The 19,618-nt window shown below is 40.8% G+C and overlaps 1 protein-coding gene across 4 annotated transcripts in view; it reads left to right on the top strand.

Annotated features, from left to right (window-relative positions):
* The window catches only part of TRABD2B (TraB domain containing 2B), a 231,039-nt gene that overhangs the window by 87,309 nt on the left and 124,112 nt on the right, over window positions 1-19,618 (top strand). For all 4 annotated transcript variants that reach the window (XM_018553025.1, XM_018553026.1, XM_018553023.1 and 1 more), the window contains exon 3: window positions 17,883-18,029. In XM_018553025.1, the coding sequence (XP_018408527.1) occupies window positions 17,883-18,029 (147 nt within the window). The remainder of the gene's footprint in view (window positions 1-17,882; window positions 18,030-19,618) is intronic.

Below are 19,618 nucleotides of genomic sequence, written 5' to 3'. Positions count from 1 at the left end.
TACACATCTCCTGACCTAATGGTTGACTGTCAGTGATTGTTTTATGAGCAGCCGACAAACAACATAAGAGGATCCTGATCCTGCGATGAATGAAGGTGACTTTAATACATGGAAAAACAACAGCTGTATTGTTAGTGCGTGCTGGGGTGCACTGTACTGAACACTTGTACCAAGTGCTTATCGCAGGGTCACTCCATAAACAGCCCATTAAAGTCAAACGACTTCTGACTCTCGCTCTGCGAGATGTTTCTACACAACCACACAACAAGAGAGTGCCAGTGATTCTTGCACTGTGACATGGACTCTGTGGAAATACAGATGCACGGCTGAAGCTTCATTACAGGCTGGACCCACACCTTCAGTCGTTGCCCTTGTAAGGTCTAGGTATGGCCTCAGAAGCTCGCAAATCAGTCCCATAATAAGCGGGACACTGATGGACTCTAAACTTACAATTCTATTTATCAGGAGGGAGTGGAAATTGTTGGTGTGAAAAAGATCTTTATAGTGTAACGAAGTGTACAGCGCTAAATGCCCTTCAGGAAATTCAATAACGATAAGGATCAGAGTGATGTCACCTCCGTGTCAAGCACGGTCATATTAATATTAATTGTAAATTTTTTTTACGCACTTTTATTAATTCCATTAGCGCAAGTTAGTTTAGATCACTGAAAAAGATCTTTACCAGAAGATAAGCATCTGTATACCTATGCAAATACTGAACTGCTGGCCCTTCCGGGTCCATCAGTGTCCCACTGTGCATTGTTTAAGCCCTGATGAAGTGGTATTCCTGACCCCTGAAATTAGTTGGCTATGCAAATCTTCTTGTCACCATTTGTGCACCTCAAAAAGGTGTTTTTTTGGACTCTTGGAGCTGTTACCTTGCATTCCTTTTTTAGTCTTCATTCACATGGATTTCTCGCTCTGGGCATCCCCTTCCTCTGAAGAGTCCGCTGTTTTGTGAAGAGCTGCCAGAACTGAGCCATCAAGCCCAAATGTTAATTCTATCTGACTAGAGAAAGGTTGTGGTATAGCGCCACATCCCCCCTCTCTTGGATAAAATGAAAGCCGGTGTTCTATCGAATTCTCCAACTCGTTGAAACCCCCAACTCCCTTCAGTGTGCCTGCGTAGCCACCCAAGAGAAGTATCAAGCTGTACAATCTGCAGCAGTGCGCCTGTGCGGGCACCCGATGCTACAAGCTCTGACAGGAGTTGGAGAACTCAATGACAATTTCAAAAGCCACAAAGGCGCACCTACAGCAAGTGGATAAATCAACGAGGATTGCTAAAACTGTGGCGGCTGGTGCACGCACACTAGCGCAATCTTGTCGAAATCTTCAACGGATGTGATGTCACGAGTTGGAGATCTCGACAAGTTGGCCACCTCTACAGAACATTGGCAGTCCTTGTGGCCTGACGTCACTAGAACCGAATATGTAACAAATTGCACGTCTTATGTTTACAGGCTGAAGGAATCATTGAAATAAATCTGCTGATTCCCTGTAGAATATAAACATACAAGTTCACCCTGCAGGATACTATTTTGTTTTTATGTTTGTATTTCTTTCTTTTTTTTTTACCTCTGATTCTTTCATTACTCTGATGTCACACAGCAAATATTTTATATCCAGCAAATGAAATCTCCTGGGAGCCATTAAAAGCAACGGTTGCTAATTTGTAGCGTGCCAGTTTTTCAGCGCTGTCCAAAATTTCCTATAGGCTGGAAAGAATGACTTTACTGTCTTTTCTATACAAATATTTGATCTTGTGGATTGTGGGGACAGAACAGTGTGAGGTGGTAGCGTATAGGTGTATATCTCTATCTATATTTCTTTATTCTGAGCACAGAGCGGCTGTTAAACTCAAGCGTGATCAGATTAAAATCTTAGAAATCAAAGGCTGCTATAAGAGGGACTTCATCTTTGTTGACATACCTACTCACCGCACACAGAGTTCTTAATATCCAGGGTAATGTCTAGGTGGTCTATTACATGAATAAAAGACGCTGAAAGGGTCCATTCTCCGGGATTGTATATGATTAATTATTACTGAATGAGAAACCCTCGAAGCGCTATGTACATCTAAACTGAGAACATCATTGAAAAAAAAAGCAATAACATAAAATGAAACAATTGGTGTTTCAAGGACTTTTATGCCTCCAAGGGCTCATTCAGACAGGCGTAGACGTCCGTATAGCATTCACGCCTGTAAGAAGACCAGATCCCAGAAGGGACAGGTGTTGCGTGTAACTGCGTGCAGCAGCCTGTTCTTCCCAATGGGAGGACCCAGCTGCACACAATTACACGCAGTCACATGCACACCCGAACTTGCACATCCATGCTGGTCCACGTGCCTATACTTGGACAGAGACAGACCCATAGGGAAGAACAGGTTGCTGCACGCAATTAGACATAGCACCGGTCCTTCCTGGGATCGGGTCTTTTTACGGGCGTGCATGCTGTATGGATGTATACGACCATCTGAATGAGCCCTGCTCACTTACCATACTGTATCTGTAGATGGTTGTCACTCTAGAACAGGGCTACAGAACACCCCACTCTTCTTCAAAACATAGGAGGAAGTGTTCTGTAGTCCACCAAGAAAACAGAAAACCATGTAAATGATAAAAGTGCAGCAAAGGCATAAAGCACAGGGAAATATTGTATTTCTGGCAGGATCGACAGATATTTTAAAATTGTTTTAATTGTATATTTAACAGACCAAAAAGGAGCAAATCAAAGTATATGTATATATATATATATATATACACATATAATGGTTGCACTCCCTTGGTGATCTTCAATAACCACATAATGGAAGCCATGTCCAGATGGGGGCCATATTGTGTCTTTTTCAGGTGATTTTTGGCAGTTAGTAGATGGTTCTGACCCTTGCCACTCTAAAAGGGTTTACTGAGTCCAATGTGCCTATTTCTAGCAGCATATATATAAACACAGTGCCATCCCAATAATGAGGCAGCTTGAGGCATTTGCCTCAGCCGGATGGTGGAGGGGGGCGGCCACAACCGGTGACGCTCTGTCTGGCTTCCTGCCCAGCTCACTGACATCACCGGTTGCTAATAGCTGAGCAGAATGCTCTGGCTTGTGTCTTGTGTGAGTTCCTGGCAACCAGCTGCATCAATGAGCTTGGCGGGACGCCAGAGAGAACCTCTGACAGCGTGGTCCAGCATCCTCTGCCTCCCCTTCAACCCCCCCTCCACACGACAAGTGCTCCCTTTCAGCACATAACCTCCCCTGTATATATGCAATTAAAAGGTTTTTTAAAGTGGGTGAACTTTCTGGTCTATGACTAAAATGACATAAATACGCAAAACAGACAGAATTATTGGCTGGGTGGTAACAATGTATTTTCTGAAAGGAACTTTAGAAAATGTTCAGGTGTAAAACCCCTTCATGTTACAATTCCTTTACATTTAATATTGTTAAAATGGCCCTTTAACTTGGCCCTATGAAGAGATTATTGTGTAGGATGGCATCTTCAAAGAAAACATTGACTCTGTAACAGCATGTACTATATCCCTCTCAGGGATGGCCTGGTATTGTAAATGCATTTCTCCTAAATCCCAGGCTCTGGCGGTCTGGTGGCAGCTTCGCCCTTTCCGTGATAAAACTGCTAATCTGAAAGGTGTGGGGACGTCATTCTCTGACCTTAGTTAATCTACGCTCCTTCGTCTCCACAAACGCAGCTTGTTCAGCCTCCTGATCTCTTTCAGTGTGTGGTTTCTCTATACCCTGGCCTAGAAGCAATAAATATCTGGGAATAAAGTAGCTGGTGTTCATTTAAGGTTAGTTTGGGGCTTGAGGATGTGATGAATAGGCTTTAATTTACATGCCGGCGGTTTGGTAAGTGGTGGCTTTTGCCACTAGACTGCCCAAAGCCACAGCAGTCACATGTAACTAGATCTAAAGAGCTGGGCTCTCCTGAGTTTACTGAGGATGGGTGGAAAGTACAGAGCTCTGGAGGGGCCTTTGATACATTAATTAATAAAGAAAACTTAATCCTGAAAAATTGGAGGCCTGGGCTATTAAGTTAATCCTCCTTAATTTTTTTTGTAGGCCAGCCATTCACTGTAAACACACTTGTAACATCAGCGGAACTCGGGTAGGCCAGAGCTGTATGTGACATGGAGAAATCAGCGCTGTGATTTCAGTGATGTGATAGTTAGGCTTGGGCTGGTTCCTTTTCACTCATCTCAGCTATAATAGGAATACATACCAAGCACGCCACTGAATGCTCTGCAGGACACAAACAAGCTTCTCTGTGTATACCACAAATCTGGAGAAGTGACATCTTAGTCACGCAACCCCCTTTTTTGGTGTTTATAGTCTATTCTTATCAAGACCTTCATGCCTCTTATTGGATGACTTCCCACTGATGGTCTGGGCACCTCGGCCACTTTACAGGTTTTTCAAATACCTCTCTCCTCATCTCAGCTATAATGGTTGCACTCCCTTGGTGTTCTTCAAGAACCACATAATAGAAGCCACGTCCAGATGAAGGCCATATTCTGTCTTTTTCAGGTGATTTTTGGGGGTTGTTAGATGGTTCGGACTCTTACCACCCTACAATCTCTGGGTCTGAAAGGTTTACTGAGTCCAAGGTGCCTAGTTCTTGCAGCTATAGGAGGAGAATTTAAGCTTTGAGTTGGTCTAGGCATCTTGCTTACTCTGAGTGGTCAAATGATCCATTGTAGCAAATGGGGAATACCTGTGACCAAATGGAAGCCAAGGTGGTGCATTGGTTCTTTAAATGTCCTGTGCCTTGCTGATGATGGTATAAAAACACCATATGCCAAAAGCTGTCTGGCCTGAAGATAGTATTGGTTTGTTCTGTGTTCTCCAGGTGTATTCTGGAGTACAGTTAATCCAGCGTCTTTCCTCTTTCCAAATATAATCACATATCCTTTACCCGCAAACACAGCAAAAAAGAAATATATAATAACAGCCTCTCCGCACATACAAAACCACACTATAGCACAATGTACATACTAGTAAAGTGAGAACTCCACCTGTACCCATAACAAACAAAATAGTTACATGGTTAGGGTAAAAAAATGCAAAAGTCCAATGAGTCCAACCAATTGAAAAAGTAAATAAATTAAAATCCTTCATATACAGTACCCTACACCCTTATACCCACATTTGATCTAGAGGTAGGCAAACAAAACCTTTAAAAGCATGGCCCAATTTGTCCTAACAGGGAAAAAAATGATTCCTTGCCTTTTGTATATACCCTAAGCCCCTAGTCACACAAGTATTTTCAGGTGTTTTTTTAGGTATTTTTGCTTTAGCCAATGGAAAGCTAGTTACATGAAGGAGGAGATGGTTGTTAGAGATGAAATTGCTTGACAAATTTGCTTTACGTGTTTTTCAGGTGCTCCCATTGAATTTTGTGGGCCCAAAAAAATGTGCAATTCTGTCTGAAAAATAAGGTCACTTTTAGAAGTGACAGAATGCTTAAGATAATGGGATTCTTCACGATCAGTGTTGTCGGACTTTGGGACGTGCGCAACAAAACACTCAGGTGTGAATGGGGGATGATTGTCACCATTTTGCGACCCTCTTTTTATTTAGGCTGCACACATTAAACCATGTTTATTTAGCCACCCGTGGCTTATTTAAGCCATCCCTGGATCTCACCATGGCCGAACTTTTTAGTTGTAGCCCATTGTACAGATACATTTTGGCCTGCCTTGGAGTGCTCCTTCAATTAACAGCTGGTCAGGCATTCTTATTTGAAGGAGAAGGCGTTATTCGCTGTTATAGTAGCTGGAGCCTTTACCACTTCCACTTCCATTTTTTATATAACATACAGAGGGGAATTTATCAAAACTGGAGCAGCTGAGCAGGGCAACCAATCAGCTTCTCTCTTTCATTTTCAAATCTTACCTGAACAAACTGAAGAGAGATGCTGATTGGTTGCCCTGGACAACTGCTCCAGGTTTCGTCTGCTCCAGTTTTGATAAATTCCCGTCTTAGTATGTCCAGAAACAATTGTGTTCATGCTTTTTCTGCTCCCACTACTAGAAATAATTGTCTTTATTAATAATCTTACTGAGACGACTGTGCTAACAACCACAAACCTAACCTGCCAGTTAATGGCGGCGGCAGCTGCTTCAAAGTTTCAGAGCCTGTTCATGAGCACTTACTAAACAACCCAATGACCTGATACGGATTTATCCTCGTGTTTACAAAAGCAATGTATTCATCTTTTTTTTATTTTTTATTGAATGCTCATTTCAGTTTTATTAAATTGTATCTATAACAAAAACCTACATTTTGTATTGCATATCAAATGCTGAACACACAACTGCTGTTTACAGGATAATTAAATCCAAGAACAAAAATGTTATTATGTTGCAGTTTATTAGATGTGGTGGCTGCATTAGCTTTCTTTTTCTGCCCTTTTTTCACCCTTCATTTTCACCTGGTGATTCTACCAATAACACTTCCTGTCCTAGAGTGGCTACACTTACTTCTCTACCGTATCTATACAGGGAGACATGGTTGTCACACAGGCTGGACTTATCGTCATTTGAATGGGCTGCTTAATGCACAACAATGCACCAAAAAAGTTGAATGAATTATATTTGTAACAAAGCACATCACAACGAACACAGTAGTTTGCCATCATGCATTGTGTGCTGCCACACATGCCCTAAAAGCAAAAATTTCATATACTGCAACTTACCAATCCTAAAATGTGGTGAGTGCATGTTTTGTTCAAGTTGAGAACATTTTCTGCAAGTATAGAAAATACCTGTTGATCCTGCCAGAAATGCCATGTTGAAGGAAAAGTAATGTCAGCCACCACATCTAAGAACTAGTAAGCTGCAATATATTACATTTTTGTTGTCAGGTCTAGATATGCTTTAACGCAATGCATGTTAACGTGCAACATGACACGCCTGCATTAACGCACCACAGCGGATACCTCCGAATGGGCCCCTGAAGGGTAAGCAATCTGTGCATGCAATGGGAAAGTCTGTCAAGCATATTGGACTAGAACAGGGGTAGCCAAACTTCGGCCCTCCAGTTGTTGTGGAACTACAAGTCCCATGAGTTATTGCATGACGTGATATGGATGACTTTAATTCTCCATTTGCTCTTCTGTCAGTAGCTAACCATTAAGCGGAATGAAACCACCTGCTTGAACTCATAACTAAAATATGACTTTTGGGTGGGGTTATGGCCTCTCGTTTATTTGTCTGTACTGACAGTGGGGTTGGCACGCATCCATCCATGAAACTCTTCTGAGGCTCCGTCACCACCGACAATTCAAATAGCGGTGAAGTTAAATGCTTTCCCATGCAAGCCTTACACTCCCAAGACCCCTCATATGAAATCTGCCTCTCTTAATATTCCATTTAATACACAGAACCCTTTTCCTGGCCATTAGATCCTGTTCGAGGTTCCTCACTTGCTGTCAGCCTTGCCTCACCGACACTGAGTTTTGTCTGTGACTGGCCAGACACCCCGTAGCCTGCCTCTAGGAGAACACAGGGCCAGCCAGGGATTTATGACCTGTTTAGGGAGAAGGCAGCATGTGCCAATTTGGTGCCCCAAAAGCTCCTATTTACACAACATCCATATTAATCAGCCAGAGAGCTATAGAGAAAGAGGGACTTCTCCATCACACGATACTGAAAACTGGCTCTGTTTTATATTTAGCTGGACCTCCTTTAGGTTTGATTGCGGCACATATTAACCGTGGCACTGTTTTGATATGCTTATGCAATGTCACAACCTTTTAGAATTGCATACATTTTTCACTAAGATCTTTTAGTGCACACAAACTGTTAGCGCTATATTTATTCTATACAATAATAATAATTATAATCATAATAGTGATGATGGGAGAGTCAGACCTCTGCGTAAAGTCTTCTCCAGCACATCCCAAAGATTTCTTAATAGGGTTAGGGTCTGGACTCTGTGGAGGCCAGTCCATGTGTGAAAATGATGTCTCCCTGAACCTCTGAGCCCGATGAATCCTGGCATTGTCATCTTGGAATATACACAATGTGCCATCAGGGAAGAGAAAAATCCATTCATGTAAAAACCTGGTCATTCAGTATATTCAGGTAGACACCTGACCTAATTTTTTTGTCACATATTGTTGCTGAACCTAAACCCATTATCACATGGAAGACTCTCACCTATTTGCTTCCATTAAACAAAATAGTATTTCATATAAAATTGCTAAAAAAGCCGTCTTGTAATGCAATGTTATTATAAGTGTCCTTTCCATTTTAACCTGAAGTCACTGTACCTTTCTAAAACTGTTCAAAAAACTCAGTGCGATATGGCAATCTGGAGGCGCTGTGTGTGTCATTGGTGTATGGAAAGCACCCAGAAATGTAATTTCCTGCTTGTGTGATTGGCTCACTGCACTAAGATAAGATAACATTTTGAGCACCCCCTGCAATAAGAATTTAATTTTTGTTGAGATACTACGAAGGGATAACTACTTCTCTCATCTACGACTAAGCACTTATTTGGGTGAAATGCGTCTTCTTTGGCTTTTATATGTATTTTGGCTCCCAGTAGTAAAGCACTACACTCTATTCCATCTTGTTTTTGATTTGATATATATTACAAATTTAATTTTATACCTTTGTCTCGAGTGCAGATTGAAGCGAGGACTGCATTAGATAGAAAGCTGTCTTCGCCTCAGTTGAGATAATCATCCCTCAAATGACAGTCAGCGCGTATTTAATCCCAGCGAAATCGGACTTTGCATTCCATTGCTAGCATTGAACGCTAATGACAGTTATTTAAACAGAAGAGTTTTGGCCTAAATATAGTAACTGGTAACTGCGACATGCAGTCCCGCGGACTCTGGATTGCCAAAATCTGATAAATACTTTGAATCCTGTTTATTTACTGGCCAGAAATCATGCACACAGCTGTAATCGTATCTCGTCTCTGAATTGACGTCTTCCTGTAGGCCGGGGCTTAGAAATCTGGTTTGCATCAGATCGCGTTTTACAAACATTGTCAGTAAATTAACTCTGAGGAATGTGTGTTGTCGTTTAATAAACAAACATGTAAACACACATTTTTTGGGGAGAGGTGGGGGGACCAAAATCTCCAGTCTTAGCCTAGCCTATCCAAACTTTTCTGTTGTTGTTGTTTTTGTTTGCTATTTTATGATTGGTTGAGCCATATTGCTTAAATTGGATAGAGGAATTCCCAGCCCTGTGGTAGCCAAAAATAGTTCTGGTAAGCAGCAACCTAATTTGAGTTACCCATTAATCATTAAGACTTGTAATTTGTTTTTCATCTCTTGTTCTTATAATTGAAGAACGATAAGCCGACTTGGGAACTAAACATAGAATTATGTGTACGTTCCCGCATGTAAAGCGGCCCTGAACATAAGTGATCTGCTTCATTACATTCATGGATGAATAAGCTTCAGGAGATTATCACAGCCGAATATATGTGAAATGCAGGTGGGGTGAAATATTTTCAGAGACACACAACTCACACTGATCTCATTAAAGGAAACCGATACAGACGCTGCTGAAGTCTATATCCTGTTCTCAATGTTGTCTGAGTCACTCACCCAGAATAAGCATGTAGTTAGTGACATCAGAGAGGAGTCCAATCTTCAGATCTACATACTGTATTTGTTCCAGGTTGGTAACTCAGAACCTTGGGTATTTTTCAAAAGAACCTTTTGAAAAATACCCAAGGCAATGGGTATTTGTAAAAGAAAAGCTCAGCAAATGTTAGCCTTCATATTTCCTTAGTACAGGTGAACTCTTTTGGTGCCTTCCTAGCAGCAAATGCTCACCTTCCTTTCCCTTCCCTACTACTGTGCTGAGATTCTCAGAGTGAAGGAACTGCAGGTAAACTAAAGTGCCACACATATAACTAGCAAGAACCACAAAAGTAACCCTTAATTGCTACATGGGAGCATGGTGTCTTGTGATCAACAGGCTTCTTCATTTAAATTTACACAAAGGTGCTGCCACTACTGATCACTACTTATGATTACCTCATAAGGATCATTAGCTGATGACCAACTTAGCTACCTCCCTCCAGTACATCTTTATTGCCATAAGATGTCCCCAGCATTCTGGGTTGAATGACATCCAGTGTTTTGTCCTGTCCCGGAATACTGAAGAATAACTGTAAGTGCATGGTGTCATGTGCCAGCCTCCTGCACTCACTGTATTGATGAGCTGTGTTGATTCATGTCAGCTGCGCTCTGTACATCATCTAGGACTGCCCACTGTCAGGGGAAGACCAAAGAGGAAGAGGGCCCATGGTGTCAAGTGACCAGCCAGAAGATATGTGATAAATGTAGGTAAAGAATGTAAGCATAGCATACTGCTGATGGTGGCCTCAAGGGGCAAGGTGTTCCTTTGGAAGGGAAGAACATGGAGTCCAGAGTTGGTCTTTGAGAGTACAGTAGTATCTTCATAAGAGGCAAGCCAACATGTTTCTCTGCATTACGACCAGTACCATTTTGTGTGCCCAGTCCCTCCCTCACTTACCTGTGTCACTGCAGTCACTGCTGGCCAGTCCCCAAAGCTATCCTCTGTTCTCAAACTTCCTGGTTGCAGGGTGAGGATACTGAGGGCAGAGGAGCCATAGGCTTCTTTGCGGTCAATCAACCTATTGGGATGAAAGGAAGGGTGTGGCTTGTCTATGGGCGCACACAGCTACTGCAAGCATGGCTACTGTGAGCATTGGGTGCCTCCACAGCAGCCGCTTAGTTGATGAAGGCACCCGTGTAGGGCACAGGAGGGAGAGCGATGCGGGGGCCCACTAGAAAACAAGGAATTGAACATTATGAAAGAAAAACAAGAGAACATTTATGAAAAGGTGGGCCTCCTAGCTGTAAAATGTATTTAAAAAAACAAAGCTGTAATATCAGTTTAAGGGATATGAACAAATCAAGTATAATTATAAATAGTCATTAGAAACATAAATAGCTAGAAAGAATACTATGACTTGAATACAGAAACACGAGTTCCTGGTTGAGATATTTAATTTGAGTTTTAAATTTGATAGTCAAAAATTATGTGGTAAAGAAAGAAAGTCATGTCTGAGTTCTGAGTCCCTCTAGTCAGACTACACATGACTAAAAACTGTCTCCCCGCCCTCCTGTGACTGTGCCGGCCAATCATCTAGTAGCAACCCTGTCACCTGAGAGTAATATGCTCCTCCATATCTGAAGTACCAGTACTAAGTATAAGTACCAAGTATCTCCTAAATTCCTGGCAGCTGAATGGGACAAGGTGGGAGTGAAGGTATGCTGGGGAGGGGGGACATTTTGGCCTGCAAAGTCAGGATTCATCTTCCATTCTCTGACATGGACTGTTAAGATTGAATTCATAATCCAGTTGGCTGTTCCTACAACACATCCACTTTTCTGTTCTAGTTATTACAAATTGGCCCCTTAGAGACCATCCTGTCAGAGAGCTCACAGAAAAGCAATGCAAAAATAAATGGACACAATTTTTTCCCTGGCTGCGAAGACTTAAACGCTCACCACACGAGATTTGTGTGCGTGCCTGTTCCCTGCCTAAAACAAACTGTTACTTTCTTCTAACTAAATATTTAATTGGAGCACTTGTGTGTTAGCCAAGGCTTTGATTAAAATAGGACTTAGTCTAGCACTGCTTATTAATAGCATGCTATTCTAAACTGTTTGGCCTTTTTTAAGAATGGATTGTCTAACCTTGTTAGCGCAGACATGAAGACGGCATTCAGTGTCAAGATGACGCTATCGTACAGGCGGCAGGAACACTATGTCGTTTTGAGAATAAGTTCAAATTAATTTAATCTAGAAGGATAAACATGAACTCGTTTCTAACTAAAAAGCAGCATCATTGTAAGGCAGGGAGCTGTTTAAGTTATTCTAGTGAACCTTATAATACATATAAATGTTACTTGGGAGATATCGCAAGCGCCTTTAAATAATAGATTTGGTTATTTAATTCTGTGCTTTAAAAATACATTTTATAATAATCTATGGTTTAAAGCAGACCTTTAAATAACTTTACAAATCTGCTTGAATATATTCCCAATGTGTTACTGTAGGAAAATGTACATTTGGTCCTTGAGCTCCAGTCAGTGACTGTGCCTGGGCAATCTGATCTGTTACTTGTAGGTCTACAAACATGGTCTTTTCCTACTTTGCTGCAGCACAGGACTGAGAGCCATATGTGTTTCTGTCTCCTGCCTGCTGATCAATATAGCAGCTTTTCAGCCAGTCCCCGGCCTGCCCGTCAATCAACCCTTTATTTAGCTGGGCTCAGATCAGCACCTGAGAAAGTTGCCTGAGCAATAATTTCTAGCCGCAGGCCCCAAGTCCTAGTGTCACTGTTTCTTTGGTAATCAGCCATGATCTTGTATCTGACCACGCTAGTTTGCCTCCCACCCTGACCTTTGGCACGTCTGCATCTCTGAGATTGCTTATCATTTTTGTTCTTCTCTCTGGTTGTTACTCTGGTCAACTGCCATTTGCACAGGTGTGTTCAAGAGCTGCAACCTTGTAGCCATTCTGCAGCAAAGTCCATCACTTGGGGTGTGCTGGTGAACACCAAGTGGCTCCACGCCCCAGTCCTTTTTGAGACTCACACCTTTATCTATTTGTAGACCTCACAGAGAGTCCACAGTCATGGTCACTGAGATGATGTCATCATTCTGCTGCAGGCAGGAGGAGGTCACAAGGTGAGAGGCAGCAACAGGATTTGATCTGTGCCAGACACTTGTGGACATCCTGTGTCATCTTTGAGCCACCATCTCATGATGGATGAACAAAAATGGTGCAGAAAAGCAAATAAAGGCATTGAGAGGGAGAGCACTGTGATCTCTTTGAGGGGTAAGAAATACCTGTAAATGTACACTAACACATTATTTAGCATGCATGCTCGTAAAGTGACCCTTGTAATAGAAGAGAAATCATGCTTACCTCCACTGCCTCCTCAAATGCTTTGACTATGATGACAACAATCAAATAAAACTCAACCAATAAATCTCAACCATGTTTATGCTTATCATAGTTTGCTTTCCACTAAAAATAAAAACCTGACATAAGTTTGAATTCTTCTCCACAATCCAAAACTAAGAAACTTCCACAAGCCAAGGAACACAGGTTAAAACAGAACCAACTTGTCGCACAGATCAAGAAACTCCGTGTTTTTTTACCCATATCCCCTTAATCTAAGTGTAGTGATCCAAATCCTAGACCTCGCTAATGAGCTCCAACCTCATTCCTCCTCTTGAAGGCACACATTGCTGTTATTGTGCCCTGATTAATGGGAGGTCATGTTAATTATGGCTGCCAAATGAAAACTGAAGAGGTCATTTGACAAAATCTTTTTGTAGCATGGATTATGCCAGCCACCAGTTAATGTTTGTCGAAAGCCTTCACCTAAAAAGGTCTCTTTCAGAACCGAAATGTGCCACAGTGCAGTACTTCAGAGACAAAATGGCATCAGATGGAGGGACATGGCGGCTTCATAAATCTTGGTAATCAAAATGTTTTTTTCCAAACGCTGAGTAATAATTTTCCATCATTTCCTTGAGTAAATAGCATAGGCTTTATTTATTAGGTGGCATTTTCTTCAGGCACTCTGGCTTAATAAGCCTGTTTATTTTGAAGTCAGGGCCTGAATGGTCTTGAAGGAAATTGTAAGTGAGAGCCATGTTTATGTAAAAGACCCGAGGTGGGTTGTCTCTGGTGAGATGACACTGAGCTCGGTCTTGTAATTACATATAGGCACTAATTGTGGTTTCAGCTGCCTTTGCCTCAGCACAGTAGGAATATACTGTATATAGGATGAATCTCTTACAGACCGTCCATAGCTCCCAACTGTCTGTCATTTGAAGGGACTGTCCATTTATTGGAACTAAATCCTTCTGTCCCTCTTTCCTCCTCAGTTGTCCCTCTTTTTGGTCTGCTGTTTAGACTTTTAAAACATGAATATTTAGCAACCAAATGTGTTATACTACACAAAGCTTTCATCTAACTTCTAAATGATTGTTTTTGATATTTTTTAAAAGCCAGTAGAAAGGAAAGATAACAGTAACAAAATCATATGTAGGTTTAACCAAAAATGTTTGACTATTATTTCTTCCTTGCTTGCATACTTGGGACTGGGGTAGAGGTGTGTCCTTTGCTGAAATACTTTGTGCTAATAGGTATACCTCTGCCTTATGCCAGGAAGTTGGGAGGTATGCAGGCCCATAGATCACTTGTCATAGTTTAGAAACTCATATTTCACATGTGTTTAAAGTGTATGTATAGGTAATACTGTCGGTTTATTTTGCTGCCTGTGCCCTGTTGGGCAAATCTCCCTTAGCTTCTTGTCTCAAAGACACAACAGGAAGTGAGAGTAAATCTCTTTAAAGGAATTCCTTAAAAAGCTGTCACCATTTTCCCACACTTTTTTGTTCATCAAAGTTTTGATTTCCCATCACTTTCAGTCTTGGTGACAATGGTGACACGGATAAATTGAGAGGGTAAATTTCCTCTGTCGGGCAGACAGCAATAAAAAGCTAACAGGGAATTCAACCCTTCCATATGCAATCCATCATTAGAAAAACCTTTTTGGCAATAGATACACTTTAAAAAGTATTACAACACAAGTATTTTGAAAGGAAGACATTAATGGGGTGCAGGGGTCTTGATGGTTCACATACTTTGTGGCTGTGGGGGTAGGTCATTGCTTGCAGCAGGGCGGTCAAAACATATTCTGCAACTCTTAGGTGGCTAGGTGTAAACCCCAGCAAGTATATCTTATCACTAAACTTCCTGGTGCATTTCAATTTAGATGATTCAACCTATCAGCATTCAATCCAATCGGAAATATAATTTTTAAATGGACTTCTTGAAAGGAGATCTAACATAACAGCAAACACTTTTATAACATCACCATTGAAAACGCAATACAAAAGTAGTTATGTATTTTGGACAATCTAATAGAAGTTTACCAGAAAATCCTTCTTTCATGTTGTGAGTGCTTCCTATCTGCTGGCCATCACCTTCAACAACTTGCTGGATTCCTTGCATGCTTTGTGTCTTCTCCTCCGCTCATTCCTTTGGTTTACTTTCAATTCCTAAGGATTATAGATCTCATGGAGCCTTGCTGCCTGCAAGCTGTGATGATGTCCCTGCTGAAACTCCTCTTCAGCATTTTTGAAGTTCAGTCATCAGCAATAACAAATTTTCCCAAAAGTTAGTTTTCCGACTTCAAGATTATTCTGATTAATAGAAGAAGGCTAGAAGGAACAGAAAGTCAGTATAGAATTATGGTTTAAAATGTTGGCAATCTATACACTTTGATAAACTCTCTTTTAGAAATTCTGTATTATAACTCTTAAAATTAACCCATTTTTTGGGGAAAATATATTTACAACACAGGGGGTGGCCTGTAAGGTGATCTGTTATTTGTCCTACATGTGAAAAGTGACAGGTTAACTGTAAACAAAGCTTTCTTCAGATGACAAGAAAGCTGACTCTGCAGCAATCTTAGAAACCAATATGATGTATGGTAATTCATAACAGGTTACATCTTTCAGCATTTAAAAAAAAAGTGCAAATGATCCCTGATTGGTAGAACCCTTACAGTACTTTGCACATTGCTATTTGCCTTATTAAATAAAGGTGCCAGTCTCACTTACACTGGAGCCGGTTTTCAGGAATAAATGATCTGAATTGTGTGCACACACTCACTTGAATCAGTCTCCAAAGAACAAAGCAGAACTATGTTTTGCTGGTGTCAAAGTTGAAAATGTAAGTAATTTTGTAGACATGGAAAGGCAGAGATGAGAGTAACACCCTAAATTCCTTAGGGACACCAAATGTATTTTAGGTGAAAAAAGGGTCAAGGTTGATTTGTATGGCTGACAGTTATAATCTTCCTGTAGAAGCGGTAACAACTCTTTTATGTTACATGTGAAGCCTTAAATGCTGTAGGTGTTGGTTTAAAACCCAACTGTTGCTGGCACTTTTTGGTTTTTGATGATGAAGTGAAGATTCAACCCCAAAAGAGTCACTTGACAGCAAAAAAAACTGACTCAGGCTGGTCGTGACAAGGTTCATGTACATCTGCCTCTGTTGGAATACCCGAACATTGACTAAAGCTGATTGGCTACAATCAGCATACTGCCTCATCTTTTGTCGAACAGGAAGGGGGGGCAAGGGGACCACATACTATTCGAATTTCGGCCAAGGACGTGGCTGAAATTCGAGCATTGCATGGCTAGTTTAGTGTTACGTTTTCCCCAACTGTTAAAGAATACTATTTCAACTTGAGTTGGACTTGTCTTTAGAAGTAGGACTAAAACAAGGTCTCTGCCATAGTTGCATTTTTAACGCCCAATTTTCAGTTCAAGCCCCAGGGCTTAATGAGAGGTCTATCTCACAGAAAGAGGGTTTATTTCTCATTCAAGAATAGTGGCAGAGCCATGCATATCATACCTTTATGCATTTTGGCCAACTGTACATCTTGACCCTACTTTTTATATCACAAATACAATCTAATATTATAGAGCCTATTATTCTAATACTGCAGAAGGATCATAAAATAAACATATGCAATTATTTTGTCCAAGAATACATGGTTATACACTGAGCAGAGGCCCCTGTGACTGTGTCTAAGGGAAAACAATAGTGACTGACTGGATGAAACCTATCAAGGTGATTGTTTCGGGTCTTGGTTGACCCGCAGGTCAACCAAAATCGGTTGACCTGCGGGTCTCTGCAAAGGTTACATACTGTCCATAGACATTCGATTGTTTTTCCTTGTCTGACCCTAAACGGCTTAAGTTACTGGTATCTGAAGAGGGCCACCATATAGAATGACTGTAGCCCAGAACAACTGTCTAACTGATGCTGCGGCCTAATATAAACATTTTACTCATTCCATTGCACCTTTTCAGAAGAGAAAATATTAATAACCATACATAGTATAAGTTGAAGTTGCTAAATGATTTTGGCTGATACCTCTATGTTCTTTCCCCTGTTTTGAAGACGAAGCTGGCACATTTCTCCCATGAGTTCCTTGAGTGTGACCCTGCACTCAAAAACTAATCAAACTTCCAAACAGGAGAAAAGAAGTAGCAAATGAATCCTTAATAACACTAAAAGTCAAATGTCAGTGTCTGATATGAAGAGTTCTGCTGCCAATGTGTTGGATATCAGATTGCGTAGTCTTGGATCAGACCAGTGTAAATTCATTTGACAATGCTGTGCAAACATTCCCTTTTTTTTATTAAAAACTAGGAGCTAGACACATAAGTACACCATTGTTTTTAATAACTAATGGTAACCAATCAAATGTCCATTAGGATACTTTCCCAAGCTAGTAGCTGATGGTTGCTATGAGGGGCTTCATATTCGTTGTTTGCCCAGTGGGTTTTGTGACTCATTAGTTCATCTCATCAGCACCTAGAACACATGTTACATGTTTACCTTTCTTTTGTAATTTTAAAAGACAGCTGGTGTCATTGTGTAGATATTCAGGCTTAAGCCAGCCAAAGTAATATTATGTTTGATCGGTGTTACAAAAATGTGTGTGTAAGATTTGCCAACTTCCTTTCACGGTGGCCTTGAAAGGAAGTTGGCAAATCTGATTGACTGGTCTAATCAAAGTCCAACTGAACATGACTACCTTTGGTAAGATAATGAGCACTGTGTGCAATGCTCACTTACCTAAATCAACCAGTTGGAACTTACCTCTACCGGTATATTTACAGCATACTGAAATCTAATGGCTCTGAGTCAGTATACTATTCTGTACTACTTTTTACATTGCTTTTGGTGCTGTGTGGTGTGTTTAATATAAAGTTGTATATTGTGAAGATAGATTCTAACTTTGTGAATATTTGTTTCTTATTTTCAGGTTTTATTTGCTTTAAACCAGACATTGTTGCAGCATGAGAGTCTCCGGGCTGGGAGCTTTCAAGCCCCCTATACAACAGAAGACCTCATCAAGCATTACAACTGTGGAGACCTCAACACTATAATCTTTAATCATGACACTTCACAGGTATGCACTTTGAGAATGACGTCACTGGCAGAAAATATCTGATTTTGAACCTTGTCATAGCTTTTGATCAATAACCCGCTACACAACTGCACTCTTGGTATTGTGTTCTCGCTAAGCAGATTTGTATTTTGATCATACAAAGAAAACTAAAGGACAATTTTCTAAGATTGTTTTGGAGATGAGGCTTTGCACACAGGGGCACAGCCATGCTAGAATAGAAAAGGTGAGAAATAGATAATCCGCGCTACTGGAAAAGAGACTAAAGTGGAAATATGTATTGTAAATTAAGACCTAAAGCAGCTCTAAAAGAGGATGGAAGAATCCTTTCCGTGATCGAGAAATATATATATCAAAGCGCCAAAGGTATAAATAATATGAAACTTGGTGCAACCAGGGCTAGACCGCCTAAACCCTAATTTCACTATATCACCTGGTTGCACCAAGTTTCATATTATTTATACCTTTGGCGCTTTGATATATATATTTCTAGAATAGAAAAGGGCCTACCCCAAACTGGCACCACAAGGCTATAGTGCACAATTGTATAAAGTGTCTTTGAAGTAGCATTAACAGTGCCCTTGACTGAAAACATCTCACCTCAGTAATTTGTAGGGGTGCCCACATACATTTGGCAATGTAGTAGGTGTGATGCCAAAGGTATCCACGTTTGGCCATATGCTGCATGGTAGCTTCACTTGAGTATCTACCACTCAGGGAGCTCACAAACGAATGTCCTTATGACAGTTTTGAAGGAAGAAAATACACCTACCAGTAATTTTTTTAAACATGGAAAGTAACTGGAACAGCTATAGTAGAACCACACATATAGGGGCAGAACGTACATACTCCAAACAGATAGTGTCCTAGATTCAAACCTAGGACTCAGAGCTGCAAGGCAAGTGTGCTACTACCTAGATTAGAATGCTACACATTAACATTACCTAAGTGCCAGCTATATTAGCTTTTGCAATGATGTCAATATTTTTATAAGCACTACTGAAAACATTATTATTACAGTAGCTGTTTAAAAAAATGTAGATAATATATTTAGTTTGTTTTGGGGTACAGCTGGTAAAAAAAAAAACCATACGGCAAGTGTGTTACCTGCCAAAGAATTTGTATTTCTGTCCTCCAGGACCAGGGATTTACACAGCCCTGACAGACAGCAAAGCTAAGTTGTGGCCTAATTTTTCTCTGTTTTAGTTAAAGTGACATTAAACCCTCAGATTTTTTAACAAAAAACAATACTGTAATGTGCGCCTTACTGTAATCCATGGTTGTTTCCCTTCTCTTTGATGCTCTTCCTTTTAAATCTGTATCTGTTCTCATGCTTGGAGAGAACTTCCCTTTTCAGCTCAGGGCCTCTTCCTGTAGTGCTGGCTCAGGTTACAGCCTATACAAACGGATACACAGACACCATGTGAGACAAGGCAGTCTGCTGAAAAGGGAAGTTCTCTCCAAGCATGAGAACAGATACAGATTTAAAAGGAAGAGCATCAAAGAGAAGGGAAACAACCATGGATTACAGTAAGGCACACATTACAGTATTGTTTTATGTTAAAAAATCTGAGGGTTTAATGTCACTTTAA

The sequence above is a fragment of the Nanorana parkeri genome, unplaced genomic scaffold, assembly GCF_000935625.1.
Source record: "Nanorana parkeri isolate BGI_ZX_2015 unplaced genomic scaffold, ASM93562v1 scaffold106, whole genome shotgun sequence".
NCBI classification, from domain to species: Eukaryota; Metazoa; Chordata; class Amphibia; order Anura; family Dicroglossidae; genus Nanorana; species Nanorana parkeri.
Note: the sequence above shows the minus strand (reverse complement) of the source record. Positions and strands in the feature narration are given on the sequence as shown.